This window comes from Punica granatum, chromosome 2, assembly GCF_007655135.1.
Source record: "Punica granatum isolate Tunisia-2019 chromosome 2, ASM765513v2, whole genome shotgun sequence".
Lineage (NCBI taxonomy): Eukaryota > Viridiplantae > Streptophyta > Magnoliopsida > Myrtales > Lythraceae > Punica > Punica granatum.
This window is the reverse complement of record NC_045128.1, coordinates 3,912,454-3,932,096: the sequence shown is the minus strand read 5'-3', so window position 1 is coordinate 3,932,096 and position 19,643 is coordinate 3,912,454. Positions and strand designations below refer to the sequence as shown.

At 36.8% G+C, this 19,643-nt stretch overlaps 4 protein-coding genes across 4 annotated transcripts; 2 read left to right on the top strand and 2 right to left on the bottom strand.

The window, feature by feature from the left end:
- Window positions 1-6,436: 6,436 nt before the first annotated feature.
- On the bottom strand, window positions 6,437-7,199 carry LOC116197237 (auxin-responsive protein SAUR68-like). Its single transcript, XM_031527311.1, has one exon. The coding sequence runs from the start codon at window positions 7,020-7,022 to the stop codon at window positions 6,588-6,590; it is 435 nt and encodes a 144-aa protein (XP_031383171.1). The 5' UTR covers window positions 7,023-7,199; the 3' UTR covers window positions 6,437-6,587.
- Window positions 7,200-13,382: 6,183 nt separating this feature from the next.
- Window positions 13,383-13,863, bottom strand: LOC116193474 (auxin-responsive protein SAUR68-like). Its single transcript, XM_031522187.1, has one exon. The coding sequence runs from the start codon at window positions 13,837-13,839 to the stop codon at window positions 13,423-13,425; it is 417 nt and encodes a 138-aa protein (XP_031378047.1). The 5' UTR covers window positions 13,840-13,863; the 3' UTR covers window positions 13,383-13,422.
- A 1,747-nt stretch (window positions 13,864-15,610) lies between these two features.
- On the top strand, window positions 15,611-16,048 carry LOC116197124 (auxin-responsive protein SAUR68-like). The gene has a single exon (XM_031527153.1). It carries the CDS (start codon window positions 15,620-15,622, stop codon window positions 16,046-16,048), a length of 429 nt encoding a protein of 142 aa, XP_031383013.1. The 5' UTR covers window positions 15,611-15,619.
- Window positions 16,049-17,889: 1,841 nt separating this feature from the next.
- Window positions 17,890-18,482, top strand: LOC116197884 (auxin-responsive protein SAUR63-like). The gene has a single exon (XM_031528150.1). It carries the CDS (start codon window positions 17,937-17,939, stop codon window positions 18,366-18,368), a length of 432 nt encoding a protein of 143 aa, XP_031384010.1. The 5' UTR covers window positions 17,890-17,936; the 3' UTR covers window positions 18,369-18,482.
- Window positions 18,483-19,643: the final 1,161 nt, after the last annotated feature.

The following is a 19,643-nucleotide window of genomic DNA, read 5'->3' as shown; positions in this document are numbered from 1 at the left end:
TGATTCTCCGTTGCAGCAATGCTCCATAGCATATACCTTCCTTCATATCAATGCTCCAATATGAACCCGATAAAATCGTGTAGACCATTCATCATCAGCCTGTGCATCAATCAGTCGATGACTTGTTCGAACATATGGTTCATATTGCTCCTCTGAGCAGGAATCTTCTATTCAATGTTAATTAGAGATGGCACTTGTTAGTATTCCAAGGGATTACCTCACCCGTAAATATTCCTTTTGAATGCATTTAACATTTTAATTCATACATTGGCTATTCTCTTACTGGAAGCATTTCTTATTTTTTTATATTACCATAAATTCATGTATTATAATAATTTAACCTTTTAATAAAAATTATGTTAACATCCAATTAAATATTTATAGCTGTTAATTTATTTACTTACCTATCATGCACATTTTTTTTTTGAAAAGTTGGGTTTTTTTTTTTTTCTAATAAGTCAGGAAGATATTTGGACTTTCATGACAAACATGCTTCACATGAATAAATTGACTTTTTAAACATTTATTAGGGTAGTAGTCAATTTTACTTTGATATATATATATATATATATAGATATGGATATATATAGATACTAATTATAGATATAAATTTTCGTATGATATATTATATGTTAATATCGAGTTTTATACATCTATAGGAATTTTAATTATTCACCTGCTGAGCATAATAATTATAAATTTTATTCGGGTAATTTCCTCTGCAAAGTGTGGGTTTCACCACCCGGCAGTTTTATTAAATAACTTAGACAATCCTATTTCAATCCGTACTAACCGGTTATTAAAGGCAATTATTTCGGTTATCTGATCGTGAAAAATGCTAGGAAAAGAATGTCAATTAAATTTTCCTTTATATATATGTATATATACACATGCATGCTAGATATAAGTGTAAAAGTAGAAAATCTTAATAAATTTTTGGGTATTTGGTGGAACTCGGATTCGTTTCGGGTTAACATCTTCCTCGATCGATCGAACTTCGATCCCTTTCTTAGTAGCTATCACCTCTTGTCACCCTTCAAATCCACGTACGGAAAGAACTCCGGTGCCTTATCAGTGCAGCATCCCTCTGTTTAACCATTCTCAGGAACAACCTGTTTCTTGTTGTGGGAGTGATTAAAGACGTTGCAACTTTGGGCTTTGGCCCCGTATTTCACGCAAAGGAAAGGGAAAAAAAGAAGAAAAAAGACGATGCAACTAATTCCTCGTTCGTTTAAACAGAAACGTAGCTGCAAAATGTCTCCCTTCTTTTTTTTTTTTTTTTGCTGAATAATGTCTCCCTTCATTTCAGGGATGCTACGTTGCGTACCTTCCTTCACTTCAGTAATGCTCCGATGGCCATCTTATAATATTCAGATAGAATGTTCATCGTCAGTCCATGTTCAAATGCATGGTGATATTGCTCTCCTTGTAGCTGCAATACCATGCTCGGCATCAGATGTTAGTGTTCAAATTATTATCTTCACCAAGTTGATGCTTCGTTGCACATCTTCCTTCATTTCAAGTGCTCCATAGCATACCTTCCTTCATCAATGCTCCGATGCACACCCTGCAAATTCGGATAGAACATTCATTGTCAACGCATGTTCCAACCAGCAGACAACAAGTTCAAACGGATGGTTTCGTATTGTTTCTTAGAGCCGGAATCTTCTGCTCGACATTGGATGTTAGTACTACAAAGAAATACTACACCTGTAAATATTCCTTTGGAATAGAAACATCCAAATTCTAACAGAAGATACTAGCTTTGAGGAGCGATACCGCCATCTGCTTGAACAAGTCGTCAGCCGGTTGGAACATGGGTTGATAATTGTTGGGTATCCCTCCAATTTGGAGAAAGTTGGATTCAAATTGTATTGGGCTTTTATCGGGCTTTAATAGGTCCAAAGACCCACTTTTGTTAGGGTTTATTTTGCAGCACAGTAGCTGATCTGTAGAGGAGAACAGAACAGAAAAGCAGCAGAATACAGAGAGCAGCATAGCAGAATTTCAGTCCGATCAGCTGGAGATCAAACCTTGATCGGAAGGGTAAACGAACTCCGATTGGGACGAAATATCCCTCAATACTATAAAATAAATTGGGTACATAAATATCCCTCAATACTATAAAATAAAATAAAATTGCGTACACAAATATTCCTCAATACTATCTCTACTAGGAGTAGAATTTTTTAATAATTAAATCGATGACAAATGTTACTTCTTTTTATAATATGGTCATAGGTCAATTGATAAGTTTCACAAAATATTTCATGGATAATTAATTCTCGTCAAAAGTTTAATTTTAAAACTTAGCAAGCTAAAAAAATTACGTAGATGTGATCATAAAATATTTGTATGAAATATTATTTAATTGTGGAAATGCCATGTCGGGTGCACCTATCTGAATAGAACAATTACCAGATCAACCTATCATCATCGGCATAACTTAATGTTCTAAGAGGTTATCTTTTTCTCTCTTGCCTTGTAAGATAGTGCTTAAGAGGTTATCATTAAATTGAAAAAAATTCAAAATATGCTATGCGGAAAAATATGTAAAATTTAAATGGTGAAAAATATAATATGGATAACAGCATTTTCAACTCGTATACCTCTTCCTCTGGTGATATTTAGTTTTCTTTGCAAACATGGGCTGTAATTTGCCGTTTGTTTAATATGCATTACAAATTTATTTACCCCCAATATAATATATGAGTATATTACATATATTCATTTCAGACATATTAGTTTCGTTTTGAACTTTTTTTAAAGTGGCATCTTCGGAATACATATTTTCCTAAGTAATTTTTTCTTAGATATTATGAATTAAATAGTGACTTGTTATAATTTGTTTATATATGCGCAATTAATTACTTTATAATGAAATATACTTTTATATCAAATTTCATATTTTTTGAGATATTTATTTATATATTAATTTATCCTATATCTCATACGAATTGCTCATTCTACCCGCCTATTTTCTAGTCTAGTCTTAGTATAAACACAATAATTTTATTATCCTCCTATTTTTTAGGGAAAAAATTCAAAATAAATAAAAGAAATCCACTTCTCACACTTTTATCCATGCATACTTACTTGTTCATTTTTTAGTTGAAAATTGACTTTAAAATTATGTCAATTGTATGATTAAATGTAACCATGGTCGAAACATAAATATATATATATATGTATTATATAAGGAGGTGAACACCGAGAAAAATATATATAACTATTTTGATATGTTTCATGTAGAGGCCGTTCTATGCTCATATAACTTTCTAGTTATTTCTAATAATAATTTTTGAATAAAATATTACATTTACTGACCGCATTTATCATAGATGTAGTTATATTTATTATATATTATAGATTTTTTTGTGACATATGTTAAAAATGAACTTTATATGCCTATAGATTATCCAAAAAATAACACATTAGTAGTCTTGAAGCACGCGCATTGCGCATACGTAACAGTTGTTCGAACTTTTTACAATCACTTGAAACACAATTTTGACTTCTGTATGAGAGGAGAAAATTTTCATAAATAATACAAAATTGAAATCATAAAAAAATGCAAAATTGAAATTAACAAAGTCAATAGAAATGCTCGAAAATTCTATATGGAAAACTCTCATAAATTGAATGGAGTTTTCTTTTTGAGAAAACCTAGTTTAATAATAATATATATAATAGATATTTACAATAATGATCTATATATAATTGAGAATGAGGAAAGAGAAAGATGTTGCGAGTCACCCAAAGGAGATCGAGGGAGATGACAGTACCAAAGGTATCTTTGGATGTTTAAGAAAAATGGAATACTTAGAAAATATTTTGAAAAATCTAAAATTAATGTAAATATTAATGTGATTTTGGTGGATGATGATGGTGTCAGGAAAATCTTTGTTTGTCTAAGAAAAATAGAATAATTAGAGACATATTTTGCAAAATCTAAAATTAATATAAATATTAATGTAGGGGATGCGAAGAAGCGATCTACCATGAGCTAAGAGTTACGTATAGATCTTATGTGTGGAGCTATCTAAAGAGCTTATGTGGAGGCTCCTCATAAGTCATAATTTGGATGTGAGATTCTTGTTAAAGTACTTTAAATTAATATATACCGATAGCCATGTGAACTTTATTTGTTTATATATACTAGTAAATTTATACGTGCATTGCACGTGAAATTTTCTTTGATAAAGTTAAAATACATAATACTTAATAAAACTCTTAAAAAAATAAATATATAAATTATGAGTAAATTAATAGTATCTCCTTTTAAATGGATTTGTGATCATTTCTAGTCAAAAATTTGTTCTAACTTTAATTGATAAATAAATAAAATAAAAATAGTTAATGATATCTATGAGAGTTGATGACCTAAAAAAATTGGCATTTTTATTATTATCTATGATATTTATAGTGGTGGTGGATAAAGCGGTAGCCGATGTCTGTGGATAGAAGAAAAAAGAAGAGAATATGAATAGGAAAAGAAGAAGAAACCCGAGATAAGAGAAAACAAAAAAACATTAATGATATGTTATCTCTTTTCTTTAAAACTCTTCTTCTCTTTCTTTCTTTTTTATTCTCCCAAATACGTACTTTTATATCCATAGAATCCCATAAAAAATTTGATTAGGACTTTTTAAATAAATTAATATAAAATTTGAAAAATTCGTCAAAAAATATAATTTTTTAAATCACCGAATATATGTCAGTAACTCATTAGAAAATATCCATCTATAAAATAATTTTAAAAATTCTTAATATAAGTTTTGAAAAGTTGATACAATTGTACATACGAAACATGAGAGAGGAATCGTGATAGTTGAATGGAAAAGTTATTTCATATTTGATACGTTCGTCAGAGTAAATAATTATGGGAAAGAGCATGTTAGGTAGCTTTTATAGTGAAAAAGTATGAAATGAAAATGACAATGGGGTAGATTGGTATGGGAAGTTCAGCTACCTTCCCTGCAGCATGCTCACTGGGACTCATACCAACTCGCCCCGCGCTCAGGCATGAGTAAAGGTCAAGATACCATGCTTGCACCGTCGCGGGTGCGCAAGTATCCGCCCAGGCCCACCTGTCCTACTGCTACTTATTAAAAAAATTGAATTTATAATGAGGAAATTCAAGCATTTTTGACTATCGGGTGTCGGCTATTTAGGGTTAGAATTTAGAGAATAAAAAAAAAAGAATGGAAAGAAGGAAAAGAAAGAATTTTATTATTTTACATTATATAGATATATTTTTAAATATTTGTGCAGAGCCAAGTAGGGCGGGCGGATCGGGACAAGTCAAAAGGTGAGTATCATCCCCATATTGCCCCGTTCGCGGGTACACCAAATTAGCTCCATCCTGCCCTGTTCTAGCCTCGAGGCGAATTGGTATGGGTCTAAATGGGGCGGGACAGTTGGTACCTACGATCGGGTCTGAAATTGCCATCCCTAGTATGGAAAGGTACCTTGAAATCAAAAGGGTATGAGAATGAGTATGTATAAGTTGGTTTTTGAAACTTGAAAAAAGTAAAAGGATTATGGTCAAAGAAAGAGAATACAGGAAATTTTTTTCCAACGATTAGCAAAGTCAAAGAATAAGAATAATTGAAAACCGAAAGAGAAAATAGAAGGGGTGAACAAAACCGTGAGCTTTGAATGGAGATGTTATTTCATGTTTGATGCATTTGTCAAGGCTCTACCCACCGGAATCGGGAGAATCCCCAATTTGAGGGTTCTCTCGATTCTGAGGGGTGGGAGCCTCGATTCCAGCCACTATCCCCCTACCTGATTGGGGTTCCTCTCCCCCTATTGAGGTTGTTGACGCTCTTTATGGCTCTGATTCCATCCAAATTAATAAGGAAATTTGAAGTCGTGCTAGAATTGTTATCAAATCGAAAGTTTGTGCATTTTTAAGTTAACGAAAAAAGTTCATGCTAGAACTATTAAAATGTGAAAAGTTTGTGTTTCTTTTGGTTATTAACCCTATTTCGTAGATAGTTAATATTCTCGTTAACAAAATGTTTGCAAACTAAGAAACTAAAAAAAAAACTTTGTGGATGTGATAAAAAAATATTATATGAGATGCTTTAAAGAACTTACTGTTTGAAGAGGTCACCGTTGAAAAAATTGAGAAATATTCAAAATATATTATGCAGAAAAATGCGAAAAATTCAAAAGTTCAAAAGAAATTATACGGATGATAAAAATTTATTATCAGAAAATAATTATTTAATTTTTAAAATTGTGAATTTTTAAATAATATTATAAAACTTTAAAAAGTAAAAAATTCAAATTTGTTAAACAATATTACATAATATTTTTTAAAAAATAAAAAATTAGAGAAAAATTGATCTTGGCATTCTGAGGCTACCGCCGGGCTTACGTCAGCTCTATATTCATATGTACGTAGAGATTTCACAGAAACCTTCTCTTTCACAGAAACCTCTCATACGTCAGCTCTATATTCAATCATTGATCAAGCAGGAAGAAGTCAGTAACAGGAAGAGGAGAAAGCAGAGCTGTGATTTGCTGTTACAACCTTCTCTATTCAACAAATCCTAAAACAAAGAAAAAAAAAAAATCTAAGAACACAACAGCAACTCCTGTCTTTGATGAAATGATGTAGGCAATGAACATCTACTGGCTGCAATGATCTTATAATCTCTGCTGATAACTCCACCCTTTTTCCCTCGGATTAACGAGATTATGTGCTCCAAGGATGTTATGTCACAAGGCAACGTGATTGGCCCATCTCTGGACAAGCTGAACTCTTCCTCGGACAGCCTGAGGAGCTCCATGACAATGGGGTTGCTGAGATACTTTATCGGGAACTCAAACTGCTTCTGATCCACTGTGTAGACCACGAAGTTGCCTTTTCCGGCAAGGCACGGCTCCTCAGAGCTGCTCGGCTTCCCCTCGCTTCCATTAGCTTCCAGGAATGAGATTCTTTTCCGTCTCAGAGCAGCTGCTTTCTGCCACTTCCTAGCTATCCTGATGAGTTTCCGGGGACTGATCATATTGTTTCGCTCTCTGGAATAGACTCAGTAGCAGAAGGAAGAATTGGATCCGGAAAATCTGAAATGCAAGGTGTGCTGACCTGATGGTTTTGAGCTGAAGTGAAGGGCTCAAAAGGTTACATACTTATATAGCGCTATGTTATCGGGACAATCCGTTGGTGGGAGCTTCTTCATGTAGGTCTCTGATGGGTGCAAGGCCATGTGCCAAGGGGGTCTAATCAGCTGTTCTGTCAGGCTGTCAATTAGTTTCTCTATAATGAATGATGTTTCTACATGTCATGGACTCATAGACATGTCAATACCAACCAATAAGTGACAGTTCCGACATTGCGAAGTAAACTTCTGAGGTCACGAACTTGCAACGATTTGTGGCTGTGCTTGTAGCTCATCAAGACCTATGTTGTTGATCAAGCTGACAATGAAACAGGTCGGACCCAGTTCACTTATGTTTGCATCATCTAATCTATGCCATTCCAGTCCGTGCTACTGGCCCACATGAAAAAAAAATAAAAATTCTATACCGTGCTGAAGTCCGTCTATGGGCTTTTTCTGACATCTTCAATAGCACCCTGATCAAGATATTGCTGCAGAGAGAGGCTAAGAGGACTGTGAATCGCATTTGATCAGTTGTCGATGGCAGTATTTTCCCCATTTCTTTGTGGGTTTCGATGATTTACTGTGGCTGATCACGTTCACAGTAAAACTTGAGATTCATATGATTGGAGCTGAAACGAGTAGTTTCCTTCTTTTTTTTTTTCCTCCCCCTGTACTTGAATGAAAGACAAAAGACGAAAGACAAAGGGAGAATATTATACACACTCAACATGCAGAATTACTCCAATTTAGGAAGGTAGATGCTTATCGGGATTATCTATGTACGAAATGTGATTAGTTATTGGAATTGATGCTTTACAAAGTATTTATATGTTGCAGCGACCTTGAAAAGAAACAGGGGATATGGCAAGCAAATACACGATCCGCTCGGGGCTAAAGGGACATTGAACTGCAATATATGCCCATCATCGTCACTAGCAATCACAGACTTCAAGCCCTGCCGGGGCATATAACCAAGAGGACTCTGGACTCTGTTGGTAGTTGTGTCGTCGGAGCACGTTTCGGTAATTAAAGACGACAGAACTTCCTCTTAACTTTTGATGAATTAAACCGAAATGTAGATGCAAAATGGCCCTTTCTGCTTTGTTGCACGTCTTCATTTCAGCGATGCTCCATAGCATACCTTCCTTCAGTTCAACAACTTTGCGCTGCACACACTGTAAAATCATATAGAGCATTCAACATTAACCTGTGCTCCAGCCATCAAATGACTTGTTCAATCGCATGGTGGTATTGTTCCTCGGAGCCGGAATCTTTTGCTCAATGTTGGGTGTTACTATTCCAAAGAAATATCTACCCTGCTTTAAATGTTCCTTTGGAACACTATCATCCGACGTTGAGCAAAAGACTCTGGCTTTGAGGAACAAATCCATCGTGTGTTTGAACAAATCATTTGCTGGTTGTAATATGGGCTGACAGTGATTGTTCTACACAATTTTTCAGGATGAGCAGCTAAAAGTGGTCGAAATTCGGGAAACTATGCTGCAAAGCATTGCTGAATGAAGGAAAAAGCGACACGGACCATCGATGTGGGGAAGGAAGATATACATTGTGGTACATAATGTCTTCATGCTGTTAACTTCCTTCGAATGAAGGAACATATACTTGCTTTCCCGTAATGGCTTTTTTGTTTGGATCATATATCGAAGGAAAGGAAACTCAAGGAGAGCGGAAGTTTTCAAAATTCGAAAAATATATTATATACCTTCCCTTCTAGCTCCTCCCTCTCCATCACTTCCCCTCTTATCTAAACAAAATTGTAATGCTTTATAGTTGAAGATGAAGGGCTCCTGGTCACCACTATATATATATATAAAAGGAATTCATGTTCATATACCATATTTGATATTGTGGTAGGTAAGTCGATTTAGTAAAGTTCTCAAATTTTGGCATGCAGCTTTTTTGCCATGATGTTTCCAGACGATATTTGTTGTGGCTCGATTATTCTTTGGTATGCCCAAATATTACAGTAGCTACCTCAAAAATAATTTTTTTTTTTTTGGGGGTGGGGAATGTAATCAATCTTAGGTATGTGCTGTAGCTTGCCCTAATTTTGGCGATAACTCAGGTACACCTTTTTAGTATGTTGTCAAATTTATGATGCTAGTTACCAATCGACTTTCTAGCTGCACGATGATCTATGATTTTGAGATTCCATATTTCACATTGTGTCTAAGCTCCGCGACTGTTTCATTAAATTCTTTCTTTCTTTTCCCCGTAAGTTGTTGCTATTATATAAATAGAAGGTTAGCGCGATGACCGTGTGTAAAATTTTAATAAATTATTGGTATTACTCAAAAGTAATATTATAAAGAATTAAGAACTCAAAAAACTCAATATTGCTAAATAATATTATGTAAAACAAATAAATTAAAAAAAGAACTTGAGAAACTTTCATTGAGTAAGCAGGGAGTTCCAAGGCCTTTTACTTCGCTAGCTCCTCACAAATGAAACAAAATTGCGTATACAATAACCTTCAGTACTCTCTCAAATCGGAGTTGTACATTTTAATAGTCCGATGACATTTTACCTGTTTTATCTTCTATTTAAAATGCGATCGAATACTAGTTGATGATGAGTTTCACAAAATATTTCATAAATAAGCACATCTCATCAGAAAATATTTATTTTCCATATATGTTATATGTTAATTTAGATTTTTATATGCATGTAGGAACTTTATCTATTCATGACTTTCTACATATAATAATTAGGAATTTCATGCGGGGTTCTCATCCAGTTTTATTGAATAACTGAGACAATCCTATCTCAGTCCGTACTAACTAGTTATTTAGAGATAATTATATGAATACTCACATGCATACTGGATATAAATCTGCACGAAATACGTGTTAAAGGATTTTAATAATAAATTAATTGATATTATTCAATATAATAGATTAAATAGTATCTGCATATGAAAAATGAAAATAAATAGTCAAAATAACTCACAATAATCAGATATCACGTAAAAAGAACTGTTTGTTTTGTAGCGCAAATCTAAAAACTTAAGAGTTAAAGAAGTGAATATCGAGGAAAAACAGCGTTATCTACTTGTATTCTAGAAGTCAGTAGTAGTAGTAGTAGAAAGGGGAGAAATTGTGATTTGGTTACAATCTTCTCTGTTTCTACAAATCCTGAAGAAATTTAAGGGGAAAAAAAAGGAATAATATAAAAGCACAGCAGCAATCACTATCTTTGATGGATTGATGTAGGCGATGAACATCTACTGGCAGCAATGATCTTTATAATCTGTCCAGATGTCTACCCTTTTTCCCTTGGATTCACGAGATTATGTGCTACGTTTGGGTTACATGGCAATGTGATGGGCCCATCTCCGAGCAAGCCAAACTCTTCCTCGGACAGCCTGAGGAGTTCCATGATGATGGGGTTGCTTAGATACTTTATTGGGAACTCAAACCGCTTCTGATCCATCTGTAGTCCACAAAATTGACTTTTCCGGCAAGGCACAGTGCCTTGGGGCTGCTAAGCTGTGCCTCTCTTCCATTAGCTTCCGGTAATGAGATTCTTTCTCGTCTCATGGCAGCTGCTTTCTGCCATTTCCTAGAGATCCTGATGAGCTTCCGGGGGGGGGGGGGGGGGGGGGGGGGGGGGGGGGGGGACTATTGGGTTGAGCTAAATGTGGAAGGCTCAAAGCTTACGTACTTCTATGTTATCAGGACAGTCCATTAAGGGTAGCTTCTTGATATATGGCTCTGACGGGTGCAAAGCCACGTGCCAAGAAGCTTCTGATGGTGGCTTGGAATCAATCGTATGTTCTGTTAAGCTGTCAATTCGATTCTCTATGACGATTAATGAATGACGTTTCTGCATGTTATGAACAAGTTAATACCAACCAATGAGTGACAGTTCCGACAACAGGAAGCCATATTCTGAGGTCACGGATTAGTGAGGACGACTATTTGTGGTTGCTCTTGCGGCTCATTGAGACCGATTTGTGGTTGATCAATCTGACAATAAAACAAAATAGTAGATGCATTCTGATCGAAGGAGAAAAGCTCATGGTGTAGGACTCTGATGGGTGCAAAGCCATGTGCCAAGAGGCCTCTCATGGTGGTTTTGGAATCAACAGTCTCTTCTGTTAAGCTGTCAGTTCGTTTCCCTATTTATTGGCAATGGTGCTACATGTTGTAGACATGTCATTTGTCAATACCAATCAACAAGCGACAGAATCAACATCAGGAAGCAAACTTCTGGGGTCATGAACTTGCGATGATTTGTGGTCGCTCTTCTGGCTCATTGAGACCAATGTTGTTGATCAAGCTGACAATTTCTATCCAGTTCATATCTGTCTGCATCTGCTTATCTATGCTGTTCAACCAGGACAAAATCATTTTTCACCATGGTGAAGTCCTTCCATTAGCTTTTTTCTGTCATCTTCAATAGCTCCCTGAAGAAATTGTTGCAGAGAAAGGCTAGGTGCACTGTAAATTGTATTTGATCTATCATGGATGGCAGTATTTTCCTACTTTCTTAGATTTGTTGATTTTGTGGGGCTGATTGTATTCACTATGCACGGGAAGAAGTAAAACTCGAGCTTTAGATGACTGGAGCTGAATTGAGCATGTCATTTTTTTTTTCTCACTTGAATGGAAGGCCCGAGCTGAGGGAATATATTTTAGAATAAGTATTCTATGTTGCCACAACCTCTGAGAAAAGCAGGGAAAGAAGTATTGAACACTTGCCTCAGAGCTTAAGGACATCAACTTCAATACATATCCATCACCATCAATAGCAATCCCAGATTTGAAGCCCTCTCAGAGTGTGACTAACTCTAGTTTGCAAAACACGGGGCTGGGTTTATTTTTAGTTTGCTGTGCTAGCTGAATGACAAAGTCATGGTAGCATCACAAAATTCATTGTTCACTGATAACATCTTATCAAATTGAGTCCACCGCTTAAAATGACTAGTGTAGCCAGGGACGAAGCCAAATTAAAAATTTGATCAGCGGGGGCATTTGAATGTTAGCATTTCATTTCCATTATTTAGAGGAGGCAAGATTGATAATTCATTAACAAAATAAGGAATATACCATATTGTATATACGAATTTTGATGGTTTAGGGAACCATTGTAGCTCCGTCCCTGAGTGTTGCCATCTGGTGTGATCTGGTTGACATTTATGGATGGTTACGGTAATAATGCTCTGGTGATTGGCAATAATCTTGCTGAATCTTCAGAGAAAATAACTCCATTATACATAACCGTTATTTGCCTTTTCTGCTGATGATGAAGCTGTTTCCTTGTTATGATAAATAATAATTTTTTTAATAAGTTTCTGGAGTGAAGCAACATATGATTGTCTTGTAATTGTTGAAATGATTAGCTGCTATCAACGAAAGTCCACTAAAATCTGTTCTTACAATTGTTTTGTAATTGTTGTGAAGCCAAAAGTCAAAGAGAAAGCGAAAAAATTATGTTCATGTGTAGACTAACATCTGCTTTGCTTCTTGTCTTTGCTGGTGTGAGTAAGATAAGGAGCATCCGCCGGCAGGTATGAGCAGTTCCGGTTCCTGCCAATCTCAGCTCTTTTTTTCTCAGAGTAATGAGATTATGTGCTCAACGAGACCTGCATCGCAGGGCAGCGTGATAGGCCAATCGCTGGGCAAACCGAACTCTTCCTCGGCCAACCGGAACAGCTCTTGGATGATGCAGTTGTTCAGATATTTTATGGGGAACTCGAACCGCTTTCGATCTGCTGAGTAGACAACAAAAAGTCCCTTTTCAGCAACAAACGCCAGCTTAGAGCTGCTCGGGCAGTCCTCATCTCCATCAGATAATGGAAATGATATCCTTCGCCTCTTCGTGTTTACAAATTCCAATTGTTACAAACACTGGAATCTGTGTCGAGATTTTCTGTGAAAAGCCATGTGTTTTCTGATTGGAGTCGATGTTTGTCTGACCAAAGTAGAAAAGAACAGAGGAGAAAACAAAGAAACAAAGGTAAAAGATTTTGTCTTGTGGCTTAAGGGCAGATCCCATCAATATCGGATGAAGCATATAACTAAAAGTAACAGACTTTCCGATGTTATAGAACTGATTTGGATACGGAATGAACATTTGTCCTTTGGACAGAATCCTAAGTAAGTTTCTTACATGTTATGAGTAAAGATATTGTTTAGCAGGTTCAGCTATTATGAAGCCAACTAATTGCACTAAATTTCAACCTTATTCGGGATGTCTCAAGAACTGGGAGCAGTCATATATATGAAAAAGTATCTGATGGCACGATTCTTAATATATGTACATTCAGAGATTCCCTATATTAACCGCAAACAAGCACTTGCTCTTCCGCATATTTTCTGTCCAAAGAAGCAGTGGACGTAATTAGAGTACTAAGCAAAGCCTTCTCCAAATCCTTAGCTAAACCTCGTTCAATGAGCAAAATCATATACTCCATCGATGCTGCATCACAAGGCACGGTTATAGGGCTATTGCTCGACAGTCCAAATTCGTCTTCGGACAACTTGAACATCTCTTGGAAGAGGTCGCTAGAGAGAAACCATAACGGAACCACAAAACGCCTCTGATCAGTTGTGTAAACAACAAAATGGCCTTCGTCTGTTACATATGGTGGGTCTTTCAACTTAAGGTTCGTTCTCGGGAAAGAGATTCCTGCCCTCCTTGACGAGGCAATTTGCTGCCATTTCCTTGCTATCTTGACTATCTTCTGTGGCCTCATTGTCTACTCTTTAACAGAGGGAGGGATGACTTTTTGATACTTAGAGCTGAAAATGGAATGTTTATGGTTGAATAAAACCCATGAAGGTAGTGCTGTTTATATACCCATAACCAGCGATAGATTCCCTTCAATGCGTCGATGTTTACAATGCAGCAGCTCGTACATTGTTTGACATTTCTATAACTAAGGAAGACAAGAGAGGAGTATGTATAACTCGAATTTTGTCTTATGGTTAAGCGACACAAGGATTTTCCTTTTTGTTTCTATTTTCCTCAGGATGTCATATTCTGCGTGGTCCAAGGAAGGAATAACTGACGAAAATAACGAAATGTACCTGACAAAGAAATGGGATCTTCTGCCTATGTTGGATACCAATTAAAATTGACATATATAACATATTCTTGCAGGAAGAGACAAGTATTGACAATTTCCAGGTTCACCTTGCTCTGTTTTTGTCTCTGTTGAATTCTTAGAAGTCGCAGAGATGGCAAAATTCTTGTCTTTGTTTGGCTGCTGATAGGTTGAAGTGAAGTCTCTTCTTGGTAGGCAGAAAATACCAAAGGAAAGATAATTCATACTTCGTCGAAGATTCGAAGAGATATCGGTTCAGCGTCCCTATTAACTTTCTGAATTTCTTCATTCTAAAATCGCATATAACGTTTTCACCGCTTGCTGTTCCGTGTTCAACCTGTCTGACAGCATTGGGTACTTATACTCATTTGAGAACCTCCTTTCCTTCTTCCAGCCTAGTCCCAAAGAGTAAGATGTTCCAATTAAACGCATATGAGTTTGACTTTTCCCCGGAGGAGAAGAAACGTTTTTACAAACATCATAGGCAAGAAAGAGAACTGATGAATAATTTTCCTTTTTGAATTTGTACTTCGATGGAACTATATAAATGTTGGTCTCGACTAATACTGAACTTTGAAAGGAGATCTTGTTCCTTTTTTTTTCTTTTTCTAGAGAGTTAGTTATTTTCAGTTATGTGCTCCCTTAGACCTTGCAATATACGACCGCTTTGTGTAGAAAATGGGCTTGTTATGTCCTTAAGCTACCAGACAAACTAAGAATATATGACCGATTTGTGTAATATTTATGCTGCAGTAATCTAGGAAATGGTTAGATCAATAGGAGAAAAGTTCGAGAACAATTAAGTTCAGAGTATTGCAGAAATCTTGTCAAAGTGATGACCTGGTCTGTCCTCGACCTAGCAGACAACAGACCAGATGTCCTTGTGGCCTCACTTGGTTAGTGACCTGGAATATTAAGAGTGCGTTTGGATTGAGAGTTAAGTTGAGTTGAGTTTTGGTTTTAATTGGTCTGTAATGATTGTATTGTTGAATTATGAGAAAAAGTGTGAAAAAGTAATAGATAATTGAAAAAAATAATGATTAAGTAATGATTGTGTTGTTGAATTATGAAAAAGTAATGAATAGTTGAGAAAATTTAATATTAAAAATTGAATTGAATGGTTAAAAATATTTAAAAAATAAAAAAAGTAATGATTGTGATGTTGAATTGAAGATAAGTGAAGTTGAGTTAAGTTGAGTTAAACTTTGTTGCGAAAACAAATGGACCCTAAGAATCCTAACGAAAAGGTCTATTCCAATAACCAACCACATGCTTCTGCTTAGGAAATCTCAGCACAAATAATGGACCGACTTACAGGTTGCAGGTGTATAAATTATCTACTCTTCTATGTCTTCCCAATCAACGAAAAACATATCATTTCATCTCCATCCATCGAAAACCCGCATCCTCTTACCACATTGAGTTGAAAATGATCAGCAGAAAGAAACTGACTGCAGTGGCAAGGAAGTGGCAGAAGATGGCTGCTTCAAGCAGGAAAATAGTCTCTCCGCCAAACGCCCATGGGGATTCGAGTGATACACCATTTGTTGCAGACAAGGGCCATTTCGTTGTCTACACGTCCGACAGAAGGCGCTTCATGGTGCCATTATCATACCTCTACAACGATATCTTCCAAGAGTTGTTTAAGATGTCCGAGGATGAGTTTGGGCACTCATGTGATGGGCCCATCACAGTTTCCTGCAATGCTGCTGCCATGGAGTATGTGGTGTCGCTGGTTCAACGTGGTTTAACTAAGGACTTAGAGAAGGCTTTGCTGGACATCGTAGCTTCTAGTTGTTGCATGATAATGGCGGCATCTTTGGACGAAATGTGCTTGAGACCTCAAGTTCTTGTCTAAAGCCACTGAGTCAGAGAACTCCTGTAAATACAACAGGGTCTTGATTGATAGCTCGTACTTTTTCTATGATGTGTGAGTTATCCCATCAAGAGGAAACTTTTGAAAACTTCTAGATCAAACTTGTCAATAAGCACCGGCTTCGTGCATTTGTTCATCCTTGATTCATACATGATTTTTTCACCTCGCGTGGTTCCACGTTCAATTCATTGACATCACTGGGTAATTATCCCCATTTGAGAATCTTCTCCCTTCTTTCACTCAATCTCAAAGACTAAACTATAACCAATTCAATTGCTTATTCACCTTCTGATTAAATGCTTCCGATTTTGGTTAGTCTAAAAGGTGTCATTGTCCTTTTCCTAAAGCAATTGTACTTCGATGAAAACTACATATACATCAATCTCATACAATACCAAACTTTGGAAGGGGATCTTGTTTTTATACTTCTAGGAAGTTAGTTATTTTCAGTTATGAGCTCCCTAGACCTTGTAGTATACGACCGCTTTGTTCAAACAATGGTCTCATTACATCCTTAAGCCACTGAGAAACATAGAATATACTCTGCAGCTTCTCCTTGTTTCCTTATGCAGAGAAAGCCTATATTCCATTAACTAATCACACAGTTTTCTTAGGAAATCTCGAGATAGAGATGTCCTCAATGAAATAAACTACCTCAGAATGATTCTGTAAATCATCCATTTTTCTTATCCTCTCTGATGCTCTAAAGTAGGCTTTGCCACATAAATTAGCATGATTTCATTTAAACCAGGGAGTTAGGTCAGCCCTGAATAGAGATTGGGAATAGCTCTTACATCGGGACCTCCTGACATGAGAAGGTTCTTGGTCTGAGCAATAGATTTAACTGAAACAGGACAGATGGATTTCCTGAATTTCTAGGACCTCAGACAATGACAAGATAGCAAACCTACAAATTGTCGATACGAATTTTCTTTTATTTTTAACATCACAGTCGTCTTTTTCTTAGAGTACTGTTACAGAGGTCAATCTCATCAGATACCTAGCTTAGGAAGTAGATCAGATACCTAGCTTAGGAAGTAGATCCCATTACCATTTAAAACTTCAGTTATTTTGAGTTATCTGACCATCGGACAAATTTAAGGTACTTCTCTCTTTCGGTTTTCTCGGTGATAAGGAAATGGACATCATATTCCAATAACTAATCACATAGTTCAACCTAGGAAGTCCCACAACTAATATACTTGTCTTAAGCTGGACGACTTCATGGGTTGTGATTGTGCATTATCTCCTTGTTTCTTTCAACAGAAGCACGCTGTGTCTAGATTCTCCAAAACGCAACATATCTCTTCACTTCTCAAAAAGCAAGGGTCAGATCCTCCAAAGTTTATCTGCGTGCTTATTTAAATGATATATGTTCGGGAGATATTGTGGCTGCTTCATCTATTTCAAGCCTCCTGTCCGTTAATTTTTGGCATTCCACAAGGGTGGCATGGGTTTGGGTACGCAGAGAGTTGCTCACTCTTTCACTTGAAAGCTACCAAACTGTCCTTTCGTTCCACAAAATGTCCTTGTGGTGAAGGCAGAAAGTATATGGCATTGCATGCCAAATTGATGATGACCTGCGCTGTCCTTAAACTACCAGACAAGCGAAGCTCCGATGCTCTTGTGGCCTCACTTGGTGTCCTAATTGACCTGGAAAATCAAGAAACCTGACAGGAACGTCTATTCCAATAACCAATCACATGGTTTTTGCTTAGGAAATCTCGACACAATTAATGGAATGTCTCCCAGTTGCAATTGTATATATATCCCCTCTTCTATGTCCCCTGAATCAACCAAACACATACCATTTACAGCTTTAACTGAAAACATATTGAAAACTCTCTCTTTCTTACTACACAGAGTGAAAATGATCAGTGGAAGGAAACTGATTGCAATGGCAAGGAAGTGGCAGAAGGAGGCCGCTTCAAGCAGGAGAATAATCTCTTTGCCGAGCGCCCATGAGAATTCGAATGATATGCCGTTTGTAGCAGACAAGGGCCATTTCATTGTCTACACAGCTGACCGAAGGCGATTCATGGTGCCGCTATCATACCTCCACAACAACATCTTCCAAGAGCTTTTCAAGATGTCTGAGGATGAGTTCGGGTACTCATGTGATGGACCCATCACAGTTCCCTGCGATGCAGCGGCTATGGAGTATGTTGTGTCCCTGGTTCAACGGGGCTTAGCTAAGGACTTGGAAAAGGCTTTGCTCGACATCGTAGCTTCTAGTCGCTGCACAGCAGCAACTTCAGATGAAATATGCATGAGGCCTCAAGTTCTTGTTAGTGGCCACTGAGTCAGATCACAACTGCTCTAAATATGATGCGGTCTTGATAGTTGTATAATATCTTTTTCCCCCTCTCTTCCACTGTAAAGTAAAGCTGTAACCATTTGTGCATAAAGGAAAGGTTTTCGGTAAGAGTTGCTTTTTATGCTGCATCAACCAAAAAAACCCATGCAATCAAACCTCATAGGAAACTTTTGACATCGCTATTCACTATTTGATGAACAAAAGGTTTGAATTCACAGCTTTCTAGGAAGTGTTAGAAAATTTCATCAATAGGAAACTTTTGAAGTCACTATTCTGCCATTTCCCTGCCACCTTCAGTAGATTCCGTGGGCTGATCATCGTTTAGTTTTCTTAAGAAAAGAAGAGAAGTTTCGAATCCAAAGAGTTTGGATGTTAAGGTTCCGATGGACGAGACTGGAAGGAAACAGCAATATTTATAGCCCCCAAATCATTCTGAGGAAGATTATTTTACCGTATGTATCCTTGGATTGAGATTTCCTAAGAAAAAGATAATCAGATTAGTCATCGGAATGGATCTTGCCTTTGTGGAAAAAAAGATGATTAAAGACAGAGCAGGCTTTCATTTTCACAAGAAAGTCCTGATTTCAGGAGGGCTAAGGAACCCCGTAACTGAAAATAACTAAATGTACTTTCAGAAGAATGGGGATTGATAATAACAACCATATTCTTCAAGAAGACGACAGGTCATGTAACATAATTTCTTCGACCTGAGACAAAGATAACATAGAGAACCTACGAATTGTCAATAAGGTTTTTATTTTCCCCCTTGTACATCGGATATGCCTTTTTTCTCAGAATACTGTTCGAAGGTCGATTTCATCAAGTACCTAATTAAGGACCGTTGGAAACTTTAAGTTATTTATCTGACTTCAGCAGATAGTCCTCTCTTGCAGATTCATCAGCAATAAGAAAGTGGACATACTCTTTTATTTTACCTAGGAAAAATCTACCACAAGGATGCGTGCGTACCGCGAGTAGTTTCCCGCTTGTTGGGCCGGGCCTTATACGGGCTCGAATCCCTTCCGCAACCCAAAAGCTATAGCCAATAGGTTACTAGGGCCTCATCTCATATAAGCCCTCCCAAGTTCTCTTTGGGGGATCGGCGTGGGACAATTACTTTGTTCCCCACCTTTCTTTTTACCCCAACACTGCTTTCTTCAACAAGACAAATCTTTCCTAAATTTTTTTAACCTCAGACAAACGAGTTTTGGCCAGCTACATTGGTCCCAAATTTCTGACTTCCTGATTCTTAGCATGTCT